Source organism: Mesoplodon mirus, assembly GCF_964341445.2.
Source record: "Mesoplodon mirus genome assembly, chromosome: 3".
Lineage (NCBI taxonomy): Eukaryota > Metazoa > Chordata > Mammalia > Artiodactyla > Ziphiidae > Mesoplodon > Mesoplodon mirus.
Window position 1 is genome coordinate 51,153,550 of NC_138978.1, and position 17,825 is coordinate 51,171,374.

The window sequence follows — 17,825 nt, forward strand, 5'->3', positions numbered from 1 at the left end:
ACAGACTCACAGATATAGAGAACCAACTGTTACCAGTGGGAAGAAGGGTGGAGGAAGGGGCAAGGTGGGGTATGGGCAAGATGTGGAAGGGGATTAAGAGATACAGACTACTGGGCCTCCCTGGAGGCGCAGTGGTTGAGAGTCCGCCTGCCGATGCAGGGGATACGGGTGCGTGCCCCGGTCTGGGAGGATCCCATATGCCGCGGAGCGGCTGGGCCCGTGAGCCATGGCCGCTGGGCCTGCGCATCCGGAGCCTGTGCTCCGCAACGGGAGAGGCCACAACAGTGAGAGGCCCGCATACCGCAAAAAGGAAAAAAAAAAAAAAAAAAGAGATACAGACTACTAGCTATAAAATAAATAAGATACAATGATATGATGTACAGCACAGGGACTATGACCAATATTTTATAATAACTTTAAGTGGACTATAATCTATAAAAATATAAAATCACTATGTTGTACATCTGAAACTAATGTTGTAAATAAACTATACTTCAATATTTTTAAAAAGTATTGAGAATCCATACAAGTGTTTTAAGTAAAACACATTCCTATCTTCAGACTTGGATTGTGAAGAGATCAGGAAGAAAGCAATTTCACATCAAAGTTGCTTTCTTGCCACAAAAGACCTATTACCAGTATCTTCACCTTCATGATTCTAAATGCATTTATTCACACATAACTTGAACCACTTCTATTAGCTTATCATCACCCCACCCAAATGGCATTAATAAAAATATGTAAATAAAAGATACCTTACTACTAATCTGCCACAGAAACTCTTAGCAATTCCTAGTGACAGTTTCAAATGTTTTCTTAAACTTACCATTACCTGAGACAAATGAGTTGGAGAAATCTGACTTTGCTCTGTGGGGAGAAAAGATACAAAGACCATTGAACTGTTGTATTGTACTTTAAAAGTCTCATCATATTCATCTCATTGAAGGGCTGGCACGTACATACCCCTCTCTCCCAGGGTACTCAACATCATCATACGTCTCAGAAATGGAATTTGGCTTAAAGGCTCCTTGGCCTGGGGTTTCTTTAGTCATCTCCAAGGCCTTCACATACCCGCCTGTAAGGAAAACAGAGAACACCCTGAGAACATCTCATCAACTGCTCTCATAAATGCATTCAAACAGGTCATTGGCAATGGAGACAATAATAGGAAAAGGCAGATTAAATATGGTAACACTGGATTATAACCTTGATATGTATGATCTTTTGGCAAACCACTTCACCTTGCTGAGTCTCAGTTATGATTCTCTCAAGTTAGGATAATGATAGTAACCCCTCTTGGATGATTGTGGCAAGGATTAATACATATTTATGAAGGGTGCTAATTACCCAGTAAACCAGTGATTCCTCCATCTTCTTGGATGTTTCTTCCTCTAATCCCTGAACTCAAATGTTGAAGTCTACCAAGGTGCAGCCCTGGGGCTTCAATCCCTACATTTAGATGACTTTATCCACTTTGTGGCATTTTTTCTTAAAGTAAAATTTCTTAGACACGTTGATTGAGCACATGCCAACATTTATTATGCATTAGTGATGGATTCAGCCAGATAGTGTGCCAGGTTAAAAAATGCCTAGGGATTGTTTGCACAAGTAGCTAGCCTGTTACATGCAGGAGCTGGTTTATTTCACAGAGCTGTAAACTTGTCATAACCTTAAAACTGTCACCTTTTTATCAGTTGGCATAGGTTAATATTTACAGTATGGGTGATTCAGAACCATTTGCAGACATGAACTATTAATCAGAAATAAGAAATATATCTGAGAAATAACAATAAGCACATTGACTTTTATCTATTTTTTTTACATACTTATTGGAGTATTCAGTGCTTGTGATTGGTCTGTTTATATTTTCTATTTCTTCCTGGTTCAGTCTCGGAAGGTTGTACTTTTCTAAGAATTTGTCCATTTCTTCCAGGTTGTCCATTTTATTGGCATACAGTTTCCTGTAGTAATCTCTCATGATCCTTTGTATTTCTGCAGTGTCAGTTGTTACTTCTCCTTTTTCATTTCTAATTCTATTGATTTGAGTCTTCTCCCTTTGTTTCTTGATGAGTCTGGCTAATGGTTTATCAATTTTGTTTATTTTCTCAAAGAACCAGCTTTTAGTTTTATTGATCTTTGCTATTCTTTCCTTCATTTCTTTTTCATTTATTTCTGATCTGATCTTTATGCTTTCTTTCCTTCTACTAACTTTGGGGGTTTTTTGTTCTTCTTTCTCTAATTGCTTTAGGTGTAAGGTTAGGTTGTTTATTTGAGATGTTTCTTGTTTCTTGAGGTAGGATTGTATTGCTATAAACTTTCCTTTTAAACTGCTTTTGCTGCATCCCATAGGTTTTGGGTTGTCGTGTTTTCATTGTCATTTGTCTCTAGGTATTTTTTGATTTCCTCTTTGATTTCTTCAGTGATCTCTTGGTTATCTAGTAGTGTATTGTTCAGCCTCCATGTGTTTATAATTTTTGCAGATTTTTTCCCTGTAATTGATTTCTAGTCTCATAGTGTTGTGGTCAGAAAAGATATTTGATATAATTTCAATTTTCTTAAATTTACCAGGGCTTGATTTGTGACCCAAAATATGATCTATCCTGGAGAATGTTCCAGAAGCACTTGAGAAGAAAGTGTCATCTGCTGTTTTTGGATGGAATGTCCTATAAATATCAATTAGGTCCATGTTGTTTAATATATCATTTAAAGCCTGTATTTCCTTATTTGTTTTCACTTTGGATGATCTGTCCATTGGTGAAAGTGGGGTGTTCAAGTCCCCTACTATGACTCTGTTTCTGTCGATTTCTCCTTTTATGGCTGTTAGCACTTGCATTATGTATTGAGGTGCTCCTATGTTGGGTGCATAAGTATTTACAGTTGTTATATCTTCTTCTTGGATTGATCCCTTGATCATTATGTAATGTCCTTCTTTGTCTCTTGTAATTGTCTTTATTTTAAAGTTTATTTTGTCTGATATGAGAATTGCTACTCCAGCTTTCTTTTGATTTCCATTTGCATGGAATATCTTTTTCCATCCCCTCACTTTCAGTCTGTATGTGTCCCTAGGCCTGAAATGGGTCTCTTGTAGACAGCATATAAACGGGTCTTGTTTTTATATCCATTCAGCCAGTCTATGTCTTTTGGTTGGAGCATTTAATCCATTTACATTTAAGGTAATTATCAACATGTATGTTCCTATGACCATTTTCTTAATTGTTTTCTGTTTGTTATTTTAGGTCTTTTCCTTCTCTTGTGTTTCCTGCCTAGAGAAGTTCCTTTAGCATTTGTTTTAAAGCTGGTTTGGTAGTGCTGAATTCTCTTAGCTTTTGCCTGTCTGTAAAGATTTTAATTTCTCCGTTGAATCTGAAAGAGATCCTTGCTGGGTAGAGTAATCTTGGTTGTAGGTTTTTCCCTTTCATCACCTTAAATATGTCCTGTCACTCCCTTCTGGCTTGCAGAGTTTCTGCTGAAAGATCAGTTGTTAACCTTATGTTATGTTAACATAAGATTATGTTATTTGTTGTTTTTCCCTCGTTGCTTTTAATATTTTTTCTTTGTATTTAATTTTTGATAGTTTGATTAATATGTGTCTTGGCGTGTTTCTCCTTGGATTTATCCTGTATGGGACTCTCTGACTTTTGTCTATTAATTAAAGGCACCAAACAACAAGATTTTATCCTCTGACAAGAAGTCAGTTAGCATATAGGCCCCAAACCGTCTCAGTGAATGTCAGCTCCCAGAGGCATAAAGGCCCTACTTTTTCTTACAGAGTTATCGGTATGTTTCTCTAGCACAAAGCAAAGATGCTGAACACTCAGTTGCTTAATTCTTACTTCAGGACACTTTTTTTTCTTTCTTACTCCTTCCTTTTTGAGGCAGATGTATTGAAAAATGTTTATGGCTTCATTTTAAAAACAGAGACAACTCCCAAGTTACATCCCTAACTTAGACATCCCTCATGAGTTCAACCTTCACACCATTTTCATTTGATTGTCGCAACACATTACATTCCAAACCAAACTCTTGCTTTCTCTCTGTGAATGTGCTCTTCCTGAAGTCTGCCCCATCTCAACAAAGGGTAGCAACCCCAACCTTTTAGTTGCTCAGGTCCAAAACCTTGAAGACATCCTTGACTCCTTTCTCTCTCATGTCCCACCTCCAATCCACAGCCATCTGTCAGCTTGACTTACAATCTATATCCTAAATCCAAGCATATCTCAACAACTTGACTGCGGTACCCTCCTCCAAGCTACCATTGTCTCTCAGTTAAATTCTTGCAACAAACTCCTAACAGGTCCCAGGTTCTTCTACATTCTTCTTTCAAGACAGCAGCCGAGATATGATTCTTTAAAATACAAGTCAGATCATTCTGTTCTTGTGCTCAAAACCTTTCAATGTTATTTAAAAAAAATATATCTCTTAGAATAAATGCCAAAGTTCTTACAATGGTCTACAGAAGCCCCTATATTATCTGGCCCTTTGTTATCTCTCTGACCTTATCTCCTCCTACAGTCTCCTTCAGTCACTGCTCCAGCCACACTGGCCTCCTTGCTCTTCTACCAACACACCTAGTAGACTCCTGCCCTGTGATATTTGCACTCCTTCCCCTCTCTCCCTAGAACATTCTGGATAGCCATGGCTCTATTCCTCACCTACTTTACATCTTTGAGGTCATCTATGTGCACTTTAAAATTGCAACTTCCACTCCCTCCACCTGCCTCCCTAATTCTCTTTATTTTTCTTTTTTTTTAATGTATTTATTTTGTTTTTGGCTGCATTGGGTCTTTGTTGCTGCGTGCAGGCTTTCTCTTGTTGTGGCAAGTGGGGGCTACTCTTCGCTGCGGTGCGTGGGCTTCTCATTGTGGTGGCTTCTCTTGTTGCAGAGCACGGGCTCTAGACTTCAGTAGTTGTGGCACTCAGACTCAGTAGTTGTGGCTCACGGGTTCTAGAGTGCAGGCTCAGTAGTTGTGGCACATGGGCTTGGTTTCTCTGTGGCATGTGGGATCTTCCAGGACCAGGGCTCAAACCTGTGTCCCCTGCATTGGCAGATGGATTCTTAACCACTGCACCACCAGGGAAGCCTGCCCCTAATTCTCTTTCTTTGCTTTATTTTTTTTTCTATAATATTTACTACCATTCCACATAGTGAATATTTTATTCTGTATATATTTATCATCTGTCTCCTCAGATCGGAATGTAATCTCCATGAGGACAGGAATTTTCATCTGGTTTATTTACTGCTATATCCCCAGCACCTAGAACAATGCTGGGGACATAAAAGCTACTCAAATATTTTTTAATATTGAATGATTTGAATGCATATGTCCTCTAATTAGAGAGTTTCATGTTTATAGGGTTTACTGATATTTTGAAATTTATATGTAGTATTTTATTACATACTTTTTATTTGTTCTATTTTTCCCTCATTTTCCTTGTGCTTGATTGACTGAGTTTTCTTCTCTTTTCTTCATTCTGCTTTTCTTTTTTATTTATTTGGAAAGTATACATGCTGTGTCTATCTTTTGACAGTTACCTTAGTAAAATTAAAATTAAAATTTTAATTACAGTATAACATACAGGAAAGGGCACAAATCATAAGAGTATAGATCAATGAATTTTCCCAATGTGTGCATGAGGATCAGCTATGGTAACAGATTTTTTTTTCCTTTACTCAGTACCAGGGGCAAAATGGGCAAATTTCCTTCTGCTCCCTGGGGTTTGTCTTATTAATTCTTCTTTTTTTTTAATGGAAGGAAGTAGTTCTTTTTATTTTGTTCTTTTTTTTTCAAAAGAGGCCCATTTGTATAGAAGGAGTGTAGAAAGACACTCAATTCTATTTTTTTTCCTCAAAACTTTCCTCTCTGTTTTCATGCCCACTTCCCTTGACTAAACATTTTGTGCTTCTCATCACAAGAGAGTAGGGAACTATTGCAGAGAACTATTAAATGGGTTTAGCACAAACTCCCTTTGTACTTTAGCAGTATGTACAGATTACTTAGAAGAATCTTCTTCAGACTGTTTTCAACATAGTGTAATTCCCAAATCTATAGTGACTCTTCATGGACAGTACTTAATTGCTTGAAAATGGTTTTCAGCCCCATATTTAGGCCTCTCCTTTAACTCTTTTATTCACTTCAGCTTGTTTTCCTCCCTTCCATTTTTTTCTATACTCCAAATTAGTCTATTCACTTCTCATCTTAAGGCGTGGTTTTAGATTCAACACTACCTCTGTGCTTTTCATGTGTCATTTATCTCATTAGAAATGTCTTTTTTTATTTGTCCCGTTTCTTTATTTTTTCTAAATTTTATTGTGTTAAGAACATTTGAGGTCTACTTTTTTTTTCTTTTTCTTTTTTTGTGGTACGCGGGCCTCTCACTGTTGTGGCCTCTCCCGTTGCAGAGCACAGGCTCCGGATGCGCAGGCTCAGCGGCCATGGCTCACGGGCCTAGCCGCTCTGCGGCATGTGGGATCTTCCCGGACCGGGGCACGAACCCGTGTCCCCTGCATCGGCAGGCGGACTCTCAACCACTGCACCACCAGGGAAGCCCTTGAGGTCTACTTTTATAATAAATTTATAAGTACACCTTATAGTACTGTTAAGAATAGGCACAGTCCTATTCATTCTCTGTGGACATAATTCTTTGAGGTCCCTGTTATAAACTCACTTTGGGCAAGCCCTGGGTTATAGCTCCTGTCCTCTGTACACCATGCAGTCAAAACCAGAGCTCAAGGGATTCAGAGCTCAGTGAAAACCCTCAGGGCCAGAGTAACTTTGGCACTCACTCATTGCCCAGGGCTCCTAGTTACTGCAGGTATGTGGAGGCTTCCTTTTAAATCAGTTCTGTTATACTTCTATGAATTTTCCAAAAAAAAAATTATTCTTTACTTGTTTTAGGCAGGAGAATCATTCAGATTGTCAAATCTACCATACTCTCTCACTGAAGTTTGATTTATTCTTTCATTCCTCCCTTTAACAAAGTTTTGTTGGGTATATACACTGTGCCAGGTTGCAGAGATAAAGAGAAAAATATCAAATGGTCTCTGATCCCATGGTGCTCACTGTGTACCATGGGAAACAAACATGTATACTGTGAATTATAATTTAAGGCATACTGTAATTTTTTTTTAAAAAAAGGAAATAAAGAGAACTGACAGTTATGTAGCAATGAACCACATACTTTATATGCATTGACAAAGAGCCCTGGGAAATAAATAGTACTACCCCCATGTGTACATAAAAGTAAGTAAATTTCCCAAGGTTGTAGGATTAATGCATAGTAATCTTGGGTCCCAGAAATGCTTGACTCTAAAACCTAATATGGAAAAGTGGTCATTTGGTTGCTGTTTAAGTGTCCTGGAAGCAGAGAAGAGTGAGTGATTATGGTCTCTGGAGAGTGGGAAAGAGGAGGATGGAGGTAAGGAAGGCCTCAGAAGAAGTGGCTTCTGAGATAGATCTTGGAGGATGACTAGGACATCAGCAGGTAGAGAATGGACATAAAGCCATCTCAGACAGAGGAAAGAGGTCAAGCAAAGTTATAGGGGCACTAAAGCACATGACATAGTCAGTTAACTTAGAATAAAGAGTATATTGGGAAGGAGGTGGGTGGCAGGGATGCAGCCATCTAGCCTGGAGGCAGACTTTATAGGGCCTGAGTCCATCTTATGATTGCAATGTATTCTCATCACTCTGATTATAGCATATTATGAAATGTTTGCCATGGCTTATTGGGCTGGAGTAGGCATCTGTTTTGCCTACCCAGTATCTACTGTTTTTTCATGATAACAGCTTTTTAATTTTCCTTGGGAAATCCTTCAATCTGAAATGATACCGTTTGGGTAGAACTAATTCTACCTTCAGCTCCAGATGTGAATTTATGACACTGGCTGGGTCAATCAGAGCATCCTATCCCACATTCATGATAACTGGATAGGGGTTGGCAGGTGACACAATCAAGCCAACAAGACTCAAATCTGGGCCTTTTCTTGAAACTGTTGAGAGGATAACCACTTCTAGTTTTCTTCTGGGGTTCCTAAGAGGACAGATAGTGTGTAAGCCTGTCACTGCTAGATGCCATCTTGCCTCCACAAGGGTAGAGTCTGCTTGAAAATGGAGACAAGAGGGAGGGGAGCAAAGCCAGGAGTAGAAAAAGTAATACTGAGTCCTTGTGATACTGTTTGTGTCCCTGGGTCCAGCCATGCCCAAACCTTCTGCTAGGTGAGCCTCCTTTTCCTCTTTTGCTTAACACACTATGATTTGACTACTTGCAATCAAGAGTCTTGACTCACATGAAAGTAAAATGTGACTTGAATAAAGTCAAAGAATAATATCATACTATGTCATCACTGTGTCAATGTCTTGGGTCTACAAATAACAATAGGAACCGGTACATACAAAAAGAAATCAGCAACATTTGCTGAGTACCTATTACGTAACATATGTCAGATTTGGTCCTCACCAAACCCCAGTTTGATCTATATTATGATCCCCCCCTTTTTTATGATCCCTTTTTATAAATGAGGAAACTGAGGAATATGAAGGAATATAGAGTTACTATGTTACATGGCTAATAAGTATGAGCGCCTAGATTTGAACGCAGGCCTTCTACTTCTAAATCCAGTGCTTTTTTCACTCTTGCACAGCTGCCTCGCTCAGGCAAATGACTTTGTATATAATAGATGCTCAGTAAATATTTATAAAAGAAATTAAAATTTTGGTCACACACATCTTTAAAATAATTCGATAATAGTGAAGAGAACCAGGAAGAAACACAACTCACAGTGGCCATCGGAGTGTCTGGCCAGCTTGGGGTCCTCAGGGCAGGCCTCTGTCTGGATGACGTCAATCTCAGCGTCCCGCTTCCCGGCCAGTGTGCTCCTCCTACCCCTGTGGACTTTCACCATCTGGGTTTTTCCAGGTGTGTCTTCATAGACACCCACCTAAACACATGCAACAGGGACAGTCTGGCGGGGCTTTGGCTTATCTGTTGGTCTTTTGCTTACCCATGCTGTTCTGTATTCATTCATTCCTCCCAGGTAGCCACTGTTTATTCCTTTATTTAACAGAGTCTTATCTCTCTAAGTTTCACAGGAGCACATATAATGTCTTTTTTTGCCCTCTGAACAGCCAGTGAATGCCTGGCACAGAGGCAGGCCCATAGGACACAGTCAGGATATAATGGAGCTCTGACCACAGGATAGGCTTTTGATATATTTTATCTCACTTACTCTTCATGACACCCCATTCAAAAAATATCATGATTCCTTTTGATAAAGAATTTAGAAAGGTTAAGTAACTGACTTCTGGTCTCATAGCTAGTCATCTGCCCAGGCAGGACTGGACCCCAGAGCCCTGTGCTCTTGCCTACCAAAGGATGCTGTGTTCCTTTTGCCTGACATTTCATCTCCCCACCCTCCATTCTTCTGTTTCCCCCCGCTTCTTTCCACACTTCCTCCCTCCAGCATCTGTCACGCACTTACTGAAGGAAATAACATGCTAAGCCCTGGAGAAAGAGAGAGATGCAATGGGCATAGTGGCTTCCATGCTGGTCATGGAGCAATACATGCAAACAATTAAGGTATATTGTGGTGAATATCATTTACAGCAGGATTGCTTACTGAGGTGGAAATAGGAGGGGCAGGTCAGTTCTTGTGGCTAGGAGACAGGGTGGGGAAGACTTCAGAAGCAGATTTTATGAAACTATTTTAAAATTTAAGTAAGAGATTGGTTGAAGGGATAAGGAATACCTGGTAGATAAATCAACACAGGCAAAGGGACAGAAGTGTTAGTGTCCTCATAAGGGTGGGACAGAGGCTATTGATGAAGGAAGAGTGAAGGGGACAGAGGAGGAAAGACTGGAGGTGAGGCTGAAAAGATCAGCTAGAATGGAGCTGAGTTATGAAGGGTCTTGCACATGAGGCAAAAAATGTGGGCTTTATCTCCTAGTCTTAGGGAGCTAGGCAGGGGAGAAATCTGATCAGATTCGCATTTCAGAAAGATCTGGATAGATTGGCAGGAAGAGACGCTGGAGGCAGAGGGGAATTGGGACACTTCTGGCCATCCAAGTATTTCATAATTACGAGATGACAATGGGAGAGGAGATTACTGTCCGTTCGACTACAAGTGGACACAGGGTTCACTGTGACAACCATCTGAAAGTACTTGCAAAAAGGTAAAATAATGAATAGATACAAGGCATGGAATTTCCTGAGTTCTTGGTGGGATCTGGGCAAAGGAAGAGGAAAAGAAGAGGAGGGGCATTCTTTTAAGTCACACAGCCAAGAATGAAATTTTTAAATGGGGAAAAATGACAGGAAAGTAATGATATCCTTCCACAAATGACACAAATATGGTGTTTCACGCAAATATAGTGACCACCGTTCTTCAGCAGAGCCCCTACTGCAGCAGTGCACAGATTCTCTGAGGGCTATCCTGGGGAATGGTTCCTATAGAGTCAGTTTGAATCACAATGGATTGTATTCCTACTGACGTACCATCTATATTTGACCCCAAAGAGCACTGCCCAGCTAGACGACCCACCACATTTACCTAACACATTCCAAATAACTTAACAATTTCCCAAACTCAAATCCACTCCATGAAAGTAGGACTATGTCCCTTTGGTGGTAACCTGACCCCATCTCTGGCTCTTGGCCAGCACTTGGTCAGCACTGAAAAAGGGCACATCCCTGCTTTTGCCCTTTCATGGTCAGTATCCCTTTCTCTTTCATTTTTTTTTTTGGATGTGGACCATTTTTAAAGTCTTTATTGAATGTGTTACAATATTGCTTCTGTTATGTTTTATGTTTTGGTTTTATGGCTGCGAGGCATGTGGAATCTTAGCTCCCCAACCAGGGATCGAACCCGCACCCCCTGCATTGGAAGGTGAAGTCTTAACCACTAGACTGACAGGGAGGTCCCTCATGGCCAGTATCTTTAATCATGTTCCTCTGCTGCCTTTCTCATATGCTCCTGATGACCCCCTTCCTGATCTCCGGCCTCATCTCCCATTATGGCCTTGCTCCTGCCCTCTGTCCTTGACACACCGTGCTGCTGCACTGGCTCTGGTCCCTGTCTTTTGTTATTAGTGACTTACTTCTTTGAATTATGCCATTTTGTGACCCTCTGTAAACACCCAACCTGGTCCAGCCCAGCCTCTGGGCCTACACCCCAGTTCAGGCCCACACCACCACCAAGGTGCTTGATTTACCCAAGCCCTGGGTGGAACTGGAACAATTTGATAGGTTGAGATAGGCACATCTCAAACAGGCATCTCAAATGTTTTGAGCCCTGGTAGAGCCCCAGTGGTATTTATTGTTTAAGCCTCTGACCACACGGTTTTGAAGGGGATAGTGTCCATTGGATATGGATACACACATATACAGTGTTTACTATTAACAAACAATGTTAATTAATCCATTAATTAATTAACAACAATGCATTTCATTTTAATGGTAGCTTGTGGCTTACAAAACACCTTCATCTATATTATTTCATTTCATTTTCCCATCACAAATTAGATAGAATCAGGATGGGAGTGGGAATGGTATAATCAGGTGCAGATTATTTATTCTCACTTTACACATGAGACGCCTGAGCTCAGAGACTAACTCCCTGTTCTCATCAGGGCCTCAGAGCACAGAACTTAAGAAGCCCTCCCTCCAGGCTCTGCAAGAGCAGGGTGGGCACCTGAGTGACTGTCTCTTTGCATTTTGCCCTCTGGGTACCTTGCTGGACTCATACCCATCTCAGCCCTGCTTATGAGGCCTGCTTCCTGGCTAATAAGTGGAAAATCCAAGGCTAGAGTTCAGTGTTATTGTCCTGTCAATTTCTTTGATACAACACCCACTGCATCTTCTGACTGTCTCTCTGGAGAGTTACATGGCTCAGCCTCTAAAAAGTCACCCCATGAACTGATCCTATTACATGGCTGATGTAGACTGTTTGGTCTGGAACCCTAGAACACAGATACCTTGGAAAGATAGTCTGAATATAGATCCTTTTCTGTTTTTCGTGGTTCCAATTTGCATGGCTCTTTTTTCTTCATTTTTTCATCTTCATCTTCATGTTTCAGGCTGAAATGTGAAGAGATACCAGGGAAAAAGTGAAGGCGAGAGTATTTTGATGATAGCATGCCCCTAACCATTTTTTTTTTTTTAAGATGAGGGGACCAGGATCAAGTCAAACATAGAAAATTTCCCTGAGTTTCTGCCTGCTCCAATCAATGCCAGAGTGAATTCCTGCTTAAAATCTCTTAATAACTTCCATTGCCTGATGGATAAAGTATCAGTCCCACCGTGATCTGGCCCCCACCTTTCTTTCCAACCCCATCTCCGTCTGCACCTTCTATCCACGTTTATTCTAGTCTACACTCTCCTAATTCCCCAATCCTTCCATCCCATTTTGAGCAACCCTCCCTTCGTATTTGCTATTTCCCTTGTCAGTCATGCCTTCCACATCCTACACTGCTGAGAAACACAGTACCCTTGCCAATCTGTCTAAATCAGCTTACCTCTGAGAATCTTTGCTTGATTCTTCCAAGCAGCCATACCCTTTCTTTAATCTGTTCCCCTAACACTCTGTCCCTCTATCTTGTATTAAACTGCAGTGTCTATGGATCTGTTTCCAGTTCCTCCACTTTCCCTTGTCAATTAACTAAAAATCAGAGCTCTGTTATTTATCTGTATCCCCAGCACTAATGCTGTGTAACCTGTGGTAGCAAAGTGATCCCCAGCCAGTATTCCTTCATAAGAGGCATGACTGCCATGCACCAGTAATATGGACACCAGCCACAGTGGAAGAGCAGAGGAGGGAGTCAAGGTGGAGAGTTTAGTGAAAAAGCTGGAAGCCAGGACAGAACACTGAGGAGCATCAGCATCCATGTGAGAACTTTTGTTTCTGGCATCGGAGTGAACTAGATAGTTCTACAACCACATTTACATGGAAAGCAGAGACAGAAGAGCCCCCAAAGAAAACCAGAGGGCTTCCCTGGTGGCGCAGTGGTTGAGAGTCTGCCTGCCGATGCAGGGGACACGGGTTCGTGCCCCGGTCCGGGAAGATCCCACATGCCGCGGAGCAGCTGGGCCCATGAGCCATGGCCGCTGAGCCTGCGCGTCTGGAGCCTGTGCTCTGCAACGGTAGAGGCCACAACAGTGAGAGGCCCGTGTACCACAAAAAAAAAAAAAAAAAAAAAAGGAAAAGAAAACCAGAAGAGGTGGTCGTGAAGGAAGGAGAAACACCAGGAGAGAGTGCTGTTCCGAAAGACAACGGGAAGAATTTTAAGGAGTTTCACTCATCCATTCATCCAATGACTGATGACTCTTATCCACCATTAAGGCCACTAATTCTAGAACATATATTAGAACAGGGGCTGTGTAGGCAGGGCTGGGTTCCAGCCCCCACTCTGTCTCTTTCCAAAAGCCTAAGATGAACTTTTCTAAAAGTCAAATTTTTCCAGAATGGATATATATATATAAAACTGTCAAATTACACTTAATATTGTGACTCCTAGGAATGCTAGAGGAGAGGAGTACATTACTTCTGCTTTAAAACTCTTTTGTGGTTTCCACCGACCTATAGGATAAGGTCTAAATCTGTGCCATCAAGACAGTGGCCACTGTCCACATGTGGCTATTGAACACTTGAAATGTGTCTGGTCCAAATTGAGCTGTAAGCGGGACTTCCCTGGTAGCACAGTGGTTAAGAATCTGCCTGCCAACGCAGGGGACACGGGTTTGAGCCCTGCTCCGGGAAGATCCCACATGCTGCGGAGCAACTCAGCCTGTGGGCCACAACTAATGAGCCTGAGCTCTAGAGCCCATGAGCCACAACTACTGAGGCATGGACGCTTACAGCCCGTGCTCCGCAACAAGAGAAGCCACTGCAATGAGAAGCTCACTCACCGCAACAAAGAGTAGCTCCCGCTCAACGCAACTAGAGGAAGCCCACGCGCAGCAATGAAGACCCAATGCAGCCAAAAATAAATAAATAAATGCATCAAAAACAAAAAATTGAGCTGTAAGTATAAAACATATCTGGACTTCCGGATAAGATGGCGGAAGAGTAAGACGCGGAGATCACCTTCCTCCCAACGGATACACCAGAAATACAGCTACACGTGGAACAACTCCTACAGAACACCTACTGAACGCTGGCAGAAGACCCCAGACCTCCCAAAAGGCAAGAAACTCCCCACATACCTGGGTAGGGCAAAGCGGAGAGATCCGCACACAGAGGATCGGTGCCGAGCGGCACTCACCAGCCCGAGAGGCTTGTCTGCTCGCCCGCCGGGGCGCGCAGCGCTGGAAGCTGAGGCTCGGGCTTCGGTCAGAGCGCAGGGAGAGGACTGGGGCTGGCGGCGAGAACTCAGCCTGAAGGGGGCTAATGTGCCACAGCTAGCCGGGAGGGAGTCCGTGAAAACTCTGGAGCTGCCGAAGAGGCAAGAGACTTTTTCTTCCCTCTTGGTTTCCTGGTGCGCGAGGAGAGGGGATTAAGAGCGCTGCTTAAAGGGGCTCCACGGACGGGCGCGAGTCGCGACTGAAAGCGCGGAGCCCAGTGACAGGCGTGGGACGCTGGGGCTGCTGCTGCCGCCGCCAAGAAACCTGTGTGCGAGCGCAGGTCACTGCCCACACCGCCCTTCCGGGAGCCTGTGCAGCCCGCCACTGCCGGGGTCCCGGGATCCAGGGGCGGCTTCCCTGGGAGAACGCACGGCGCGCCTCGGGCTGGTGCAACGTCACGCCGACCTCTGCCGCTGCAGGCTCGCCCTGCACTCCGTGCCCCTCCCTCCCTCCCGGCCTGAGTGAGCCAGAGTCCCCGAAGAGGCTGCTCCTTTAACCCTGTCCTATCTGAGCGAAGAGCAGACGCCCTCCGGCTACCTACACGCAGAGGCGGGGCCAAATCCAAAGCTGAGACCCAGGAGCTGTGAGAACAAAGAAGAGAAAGGGAAACCTCTCCCAGCAGCCTCAGAAGCAGCGGATTAAAGCTCCACAATCAACTTGATGTACCCTGCATCTGTGGAATACATGAATAGACAACACATCATCCCAAATTGAGGAGCCCGGAGTCAGTGCTGTGCCTCTGAGGTGGGAGAGCCAACTTCAGGACACTGGTCCACAAGAGACCTCCCAGCTCCACATAATATCAAACGGCGAAAATCTTCCAGAGATCTCCATCTCAACACCAGCACCCAGCTTCACTCAACGACCAGCAGGCTACAGTGCTGGACACCCTGAGCCAAACAACTAGCAAGACAGGAACACAACGCCACCCATTAGCAGAGAGGTGGCCTAAAATCATAAAAAGTCCACAGACACCCCAAAACACACCACCAGACGTGGACATGCCCACCAGAAAGACAAGATCCAGCCTCATCCACCAGAACACAGGCACTAGTCCCCTCCACCAGGAAGCCTACACAACCCACTAAACCAACCTTAGCCACTGGGGACAGACACCAAAAACAACAGGAACTACGAACCTGCAGCCTGCAAAAAGGAGACCCCAAACACAGTAACATAAGCAAAATGAGAAGACAGAAAAACCCACAGCAGGAGAAGGAGCAAGATAAAAACCCACCAGACCTAACAAATGAAGAGGTAATAGGCACTCTACCTGAAAAAGAATTCAGAATAATGATGGTAAAGATGATCCAAGATTCTATTTCCCAGATCCAAAATCTTGGAAATAGAATAGACAAAATGCAAGAAACAGTTAACAAGGACCTAGAAGAACTAAAGATGAATCAAGCATCGATTAAAAACACAATAAATGAAATAAAAAATACTCTAGATGGGATCAATAGCAGAATAACTGAGGCAGAGGAACGGATAAGTGAGGTGGAAGATAAAATAGTGGAAATAACTGCTGCAGAGCAAAATAAAGAAAAAAGAATGAAAAGAACAGAGGACAGTCTCAGAGACCTCTGGGACAACATTAAATGCACCAACATTCGAATTATAGGGGTTCCAGAAGAAGAAGAGAAAAAGAAAGGGACTGAGAAAATATTTGAAGAGATTATAGTTGAAAACTTCCCTAATATGGGAAAGGAAATAGTTAATCAAGTCGAGGAGGCACAGAGAGTCCCATACAGAATAAATCCAAGGAGAAATACGCCAAGACACATATTAATCAAACTGTCAAAAATTAAACACAAAGAAATCATATTAAAAGCAGCAAGGCAAAAACAACAAATAACACACAAGGGAATCCCCATCAGGATAACAGCTGATCTCTCAGCAGAAACTCTACAAGCCAGAAGGGAGTGGCAGGACATACTTAAAGTGATGAAGGAGAAAAACCTGCAACCAAGATTACTCTACCCAGCAAGGATCTCATTCAGATTTGATGGAGAAATTAAAACGTTTACAGACAAGCAAAAGCTGAGAGAGTTCAGCACCACCAAACCAGCTTTACAACAAATGCTAAAGGAACTTCTCTAGGCAAGAAACACAACAGAAGGAATATACCTACAATAATGAACCCAAAACAATTAAGAAAATGGGAATAGGAACATACATATCGATAATTACCTTAAATGTAAATGGACTAAATGCTCCCACCAAAAGACACAGAGTGGCTGAATGGATACAAAAACAAGACCCATCTATATGCTGTCTACAAGAGACCCACTTCAGACCTAGAGACACATACAGACTGAAAGTAAGGGGATGGAAAAAGATATTCCATGCAAATGGAAACCAAAAGAAAGCTGGAGTAGCAATTCTCATATCAGACAAAATAGACTTTAAAATAAGGACTACTAGAAGAGACAAAGAAGGACACTACATAATGATCAAGGGATCGATCCAAGAAGAAGATATAACAATTGTAAATATTTATGCACCCAACATAGGAGCACCTCAATACATAAGGCAAATACTAACAGCCATAAAAGGAGAAATCGACAGTAACACAATCATAGTAGGGGACTTTAACACCCCACTTTCACCAATGGACAGATCATCCAAAATGAAAATAAATAAGGAAACACAAGCTTTAAATGATACATTAAACAAGATGGACTTAATTGATATTTATAGGACATTCCATCCAAAAACAACAGAATACACATTTTTCTCAAGTGCTCATGGAACATTCTCCAGGATAGATCCTATCTTGGGTCACAAATCAAGCCTTGGTAAATTTAAGAAAATTGAAATTGTATCAAGTATCTTTTCCGACCACAATGCTATGAGACTAGATATCAATTACAGGAAAAGAGCTGTAAAAAATACAAACACATGGAGGCTAAACAATACACTACTTAATAACGAAGTGATCACTGAAGAAATCAAAGAGGAAATTAAAAAATACCTAGAAACAAATGACAATGGAGACACGACGACCCAAAACCTATGGGATGCAGCAAAAGCAGTTCTAAGAGGGAAGTTTATAGCAATACAATCCCACCTTAAGAAACAGGAAACATCTCGAATAAACAACCTAACCTTGCACCTAAAGCAATTAGAGAAAGAAGAACAAAAACATCCCAAAGTTAGCAGAAGGAAAGAAATCATAAAAATCAGATCAGAAATAAATGAAAAAGAAATGAAGGAAACGATAGCAAAGATCAATAAAACTAAAAGCTGGTTCTTTGAGAAGATAAACAAAATTGATAAACCATTAGCCAGACTCATCAAGAAAAAAAGGGAGAAGACTCAAATCAATAGAATTAGAAATGAAAAAGGAGAAGTAACAACTGACACTACAGAAATACAAAAGATCATGAGAGATTACTATAAGCAACTCTATGCCAATAAAATGGACAACCTGGAAGAAATGGACAAATTCTTAGAAATGCACAACCTGCCAAGACTGAATCAGGAAGAA

At 41.9% G+C, this 17,825-nt stretch overlaps 1 protein-coding gene across 1 annotated transcript in view; it reads right to left on the reverse strand.

The window, feature by feature from the left end:
• Window positions 1–17,825, reverse strand: part of FYB2 (FYN binding protein 2) — a gene marked incomplete at its 3' end in the record, with an annotated part of 138,258 nt that overhangs the window by 28,630 nt on the left and 91,803 nt on the right. Inside the window, exons 8-11 of the mRNA XM_082614049.1 lie at window positions 11,971–12,073; window positions 8,779–8,938; window positions 964–1,075; window positions 827–867 (exon numbers count right to left, since the gene is read on the reverse strand). Of these exons, the coding sequence (XP_082470175.1) occupies window positions 827–867; window positions 964–1,075; window positions 8,779–8,938; window positions 11,971–12,073 (416 nt within the window). The remainder of the gene's footprint in view (window positions 1–826; window positions 868–963; window positions 1,076–8,778; window positions 8,939–11,970; window positions 12,074–17,825) is intronic.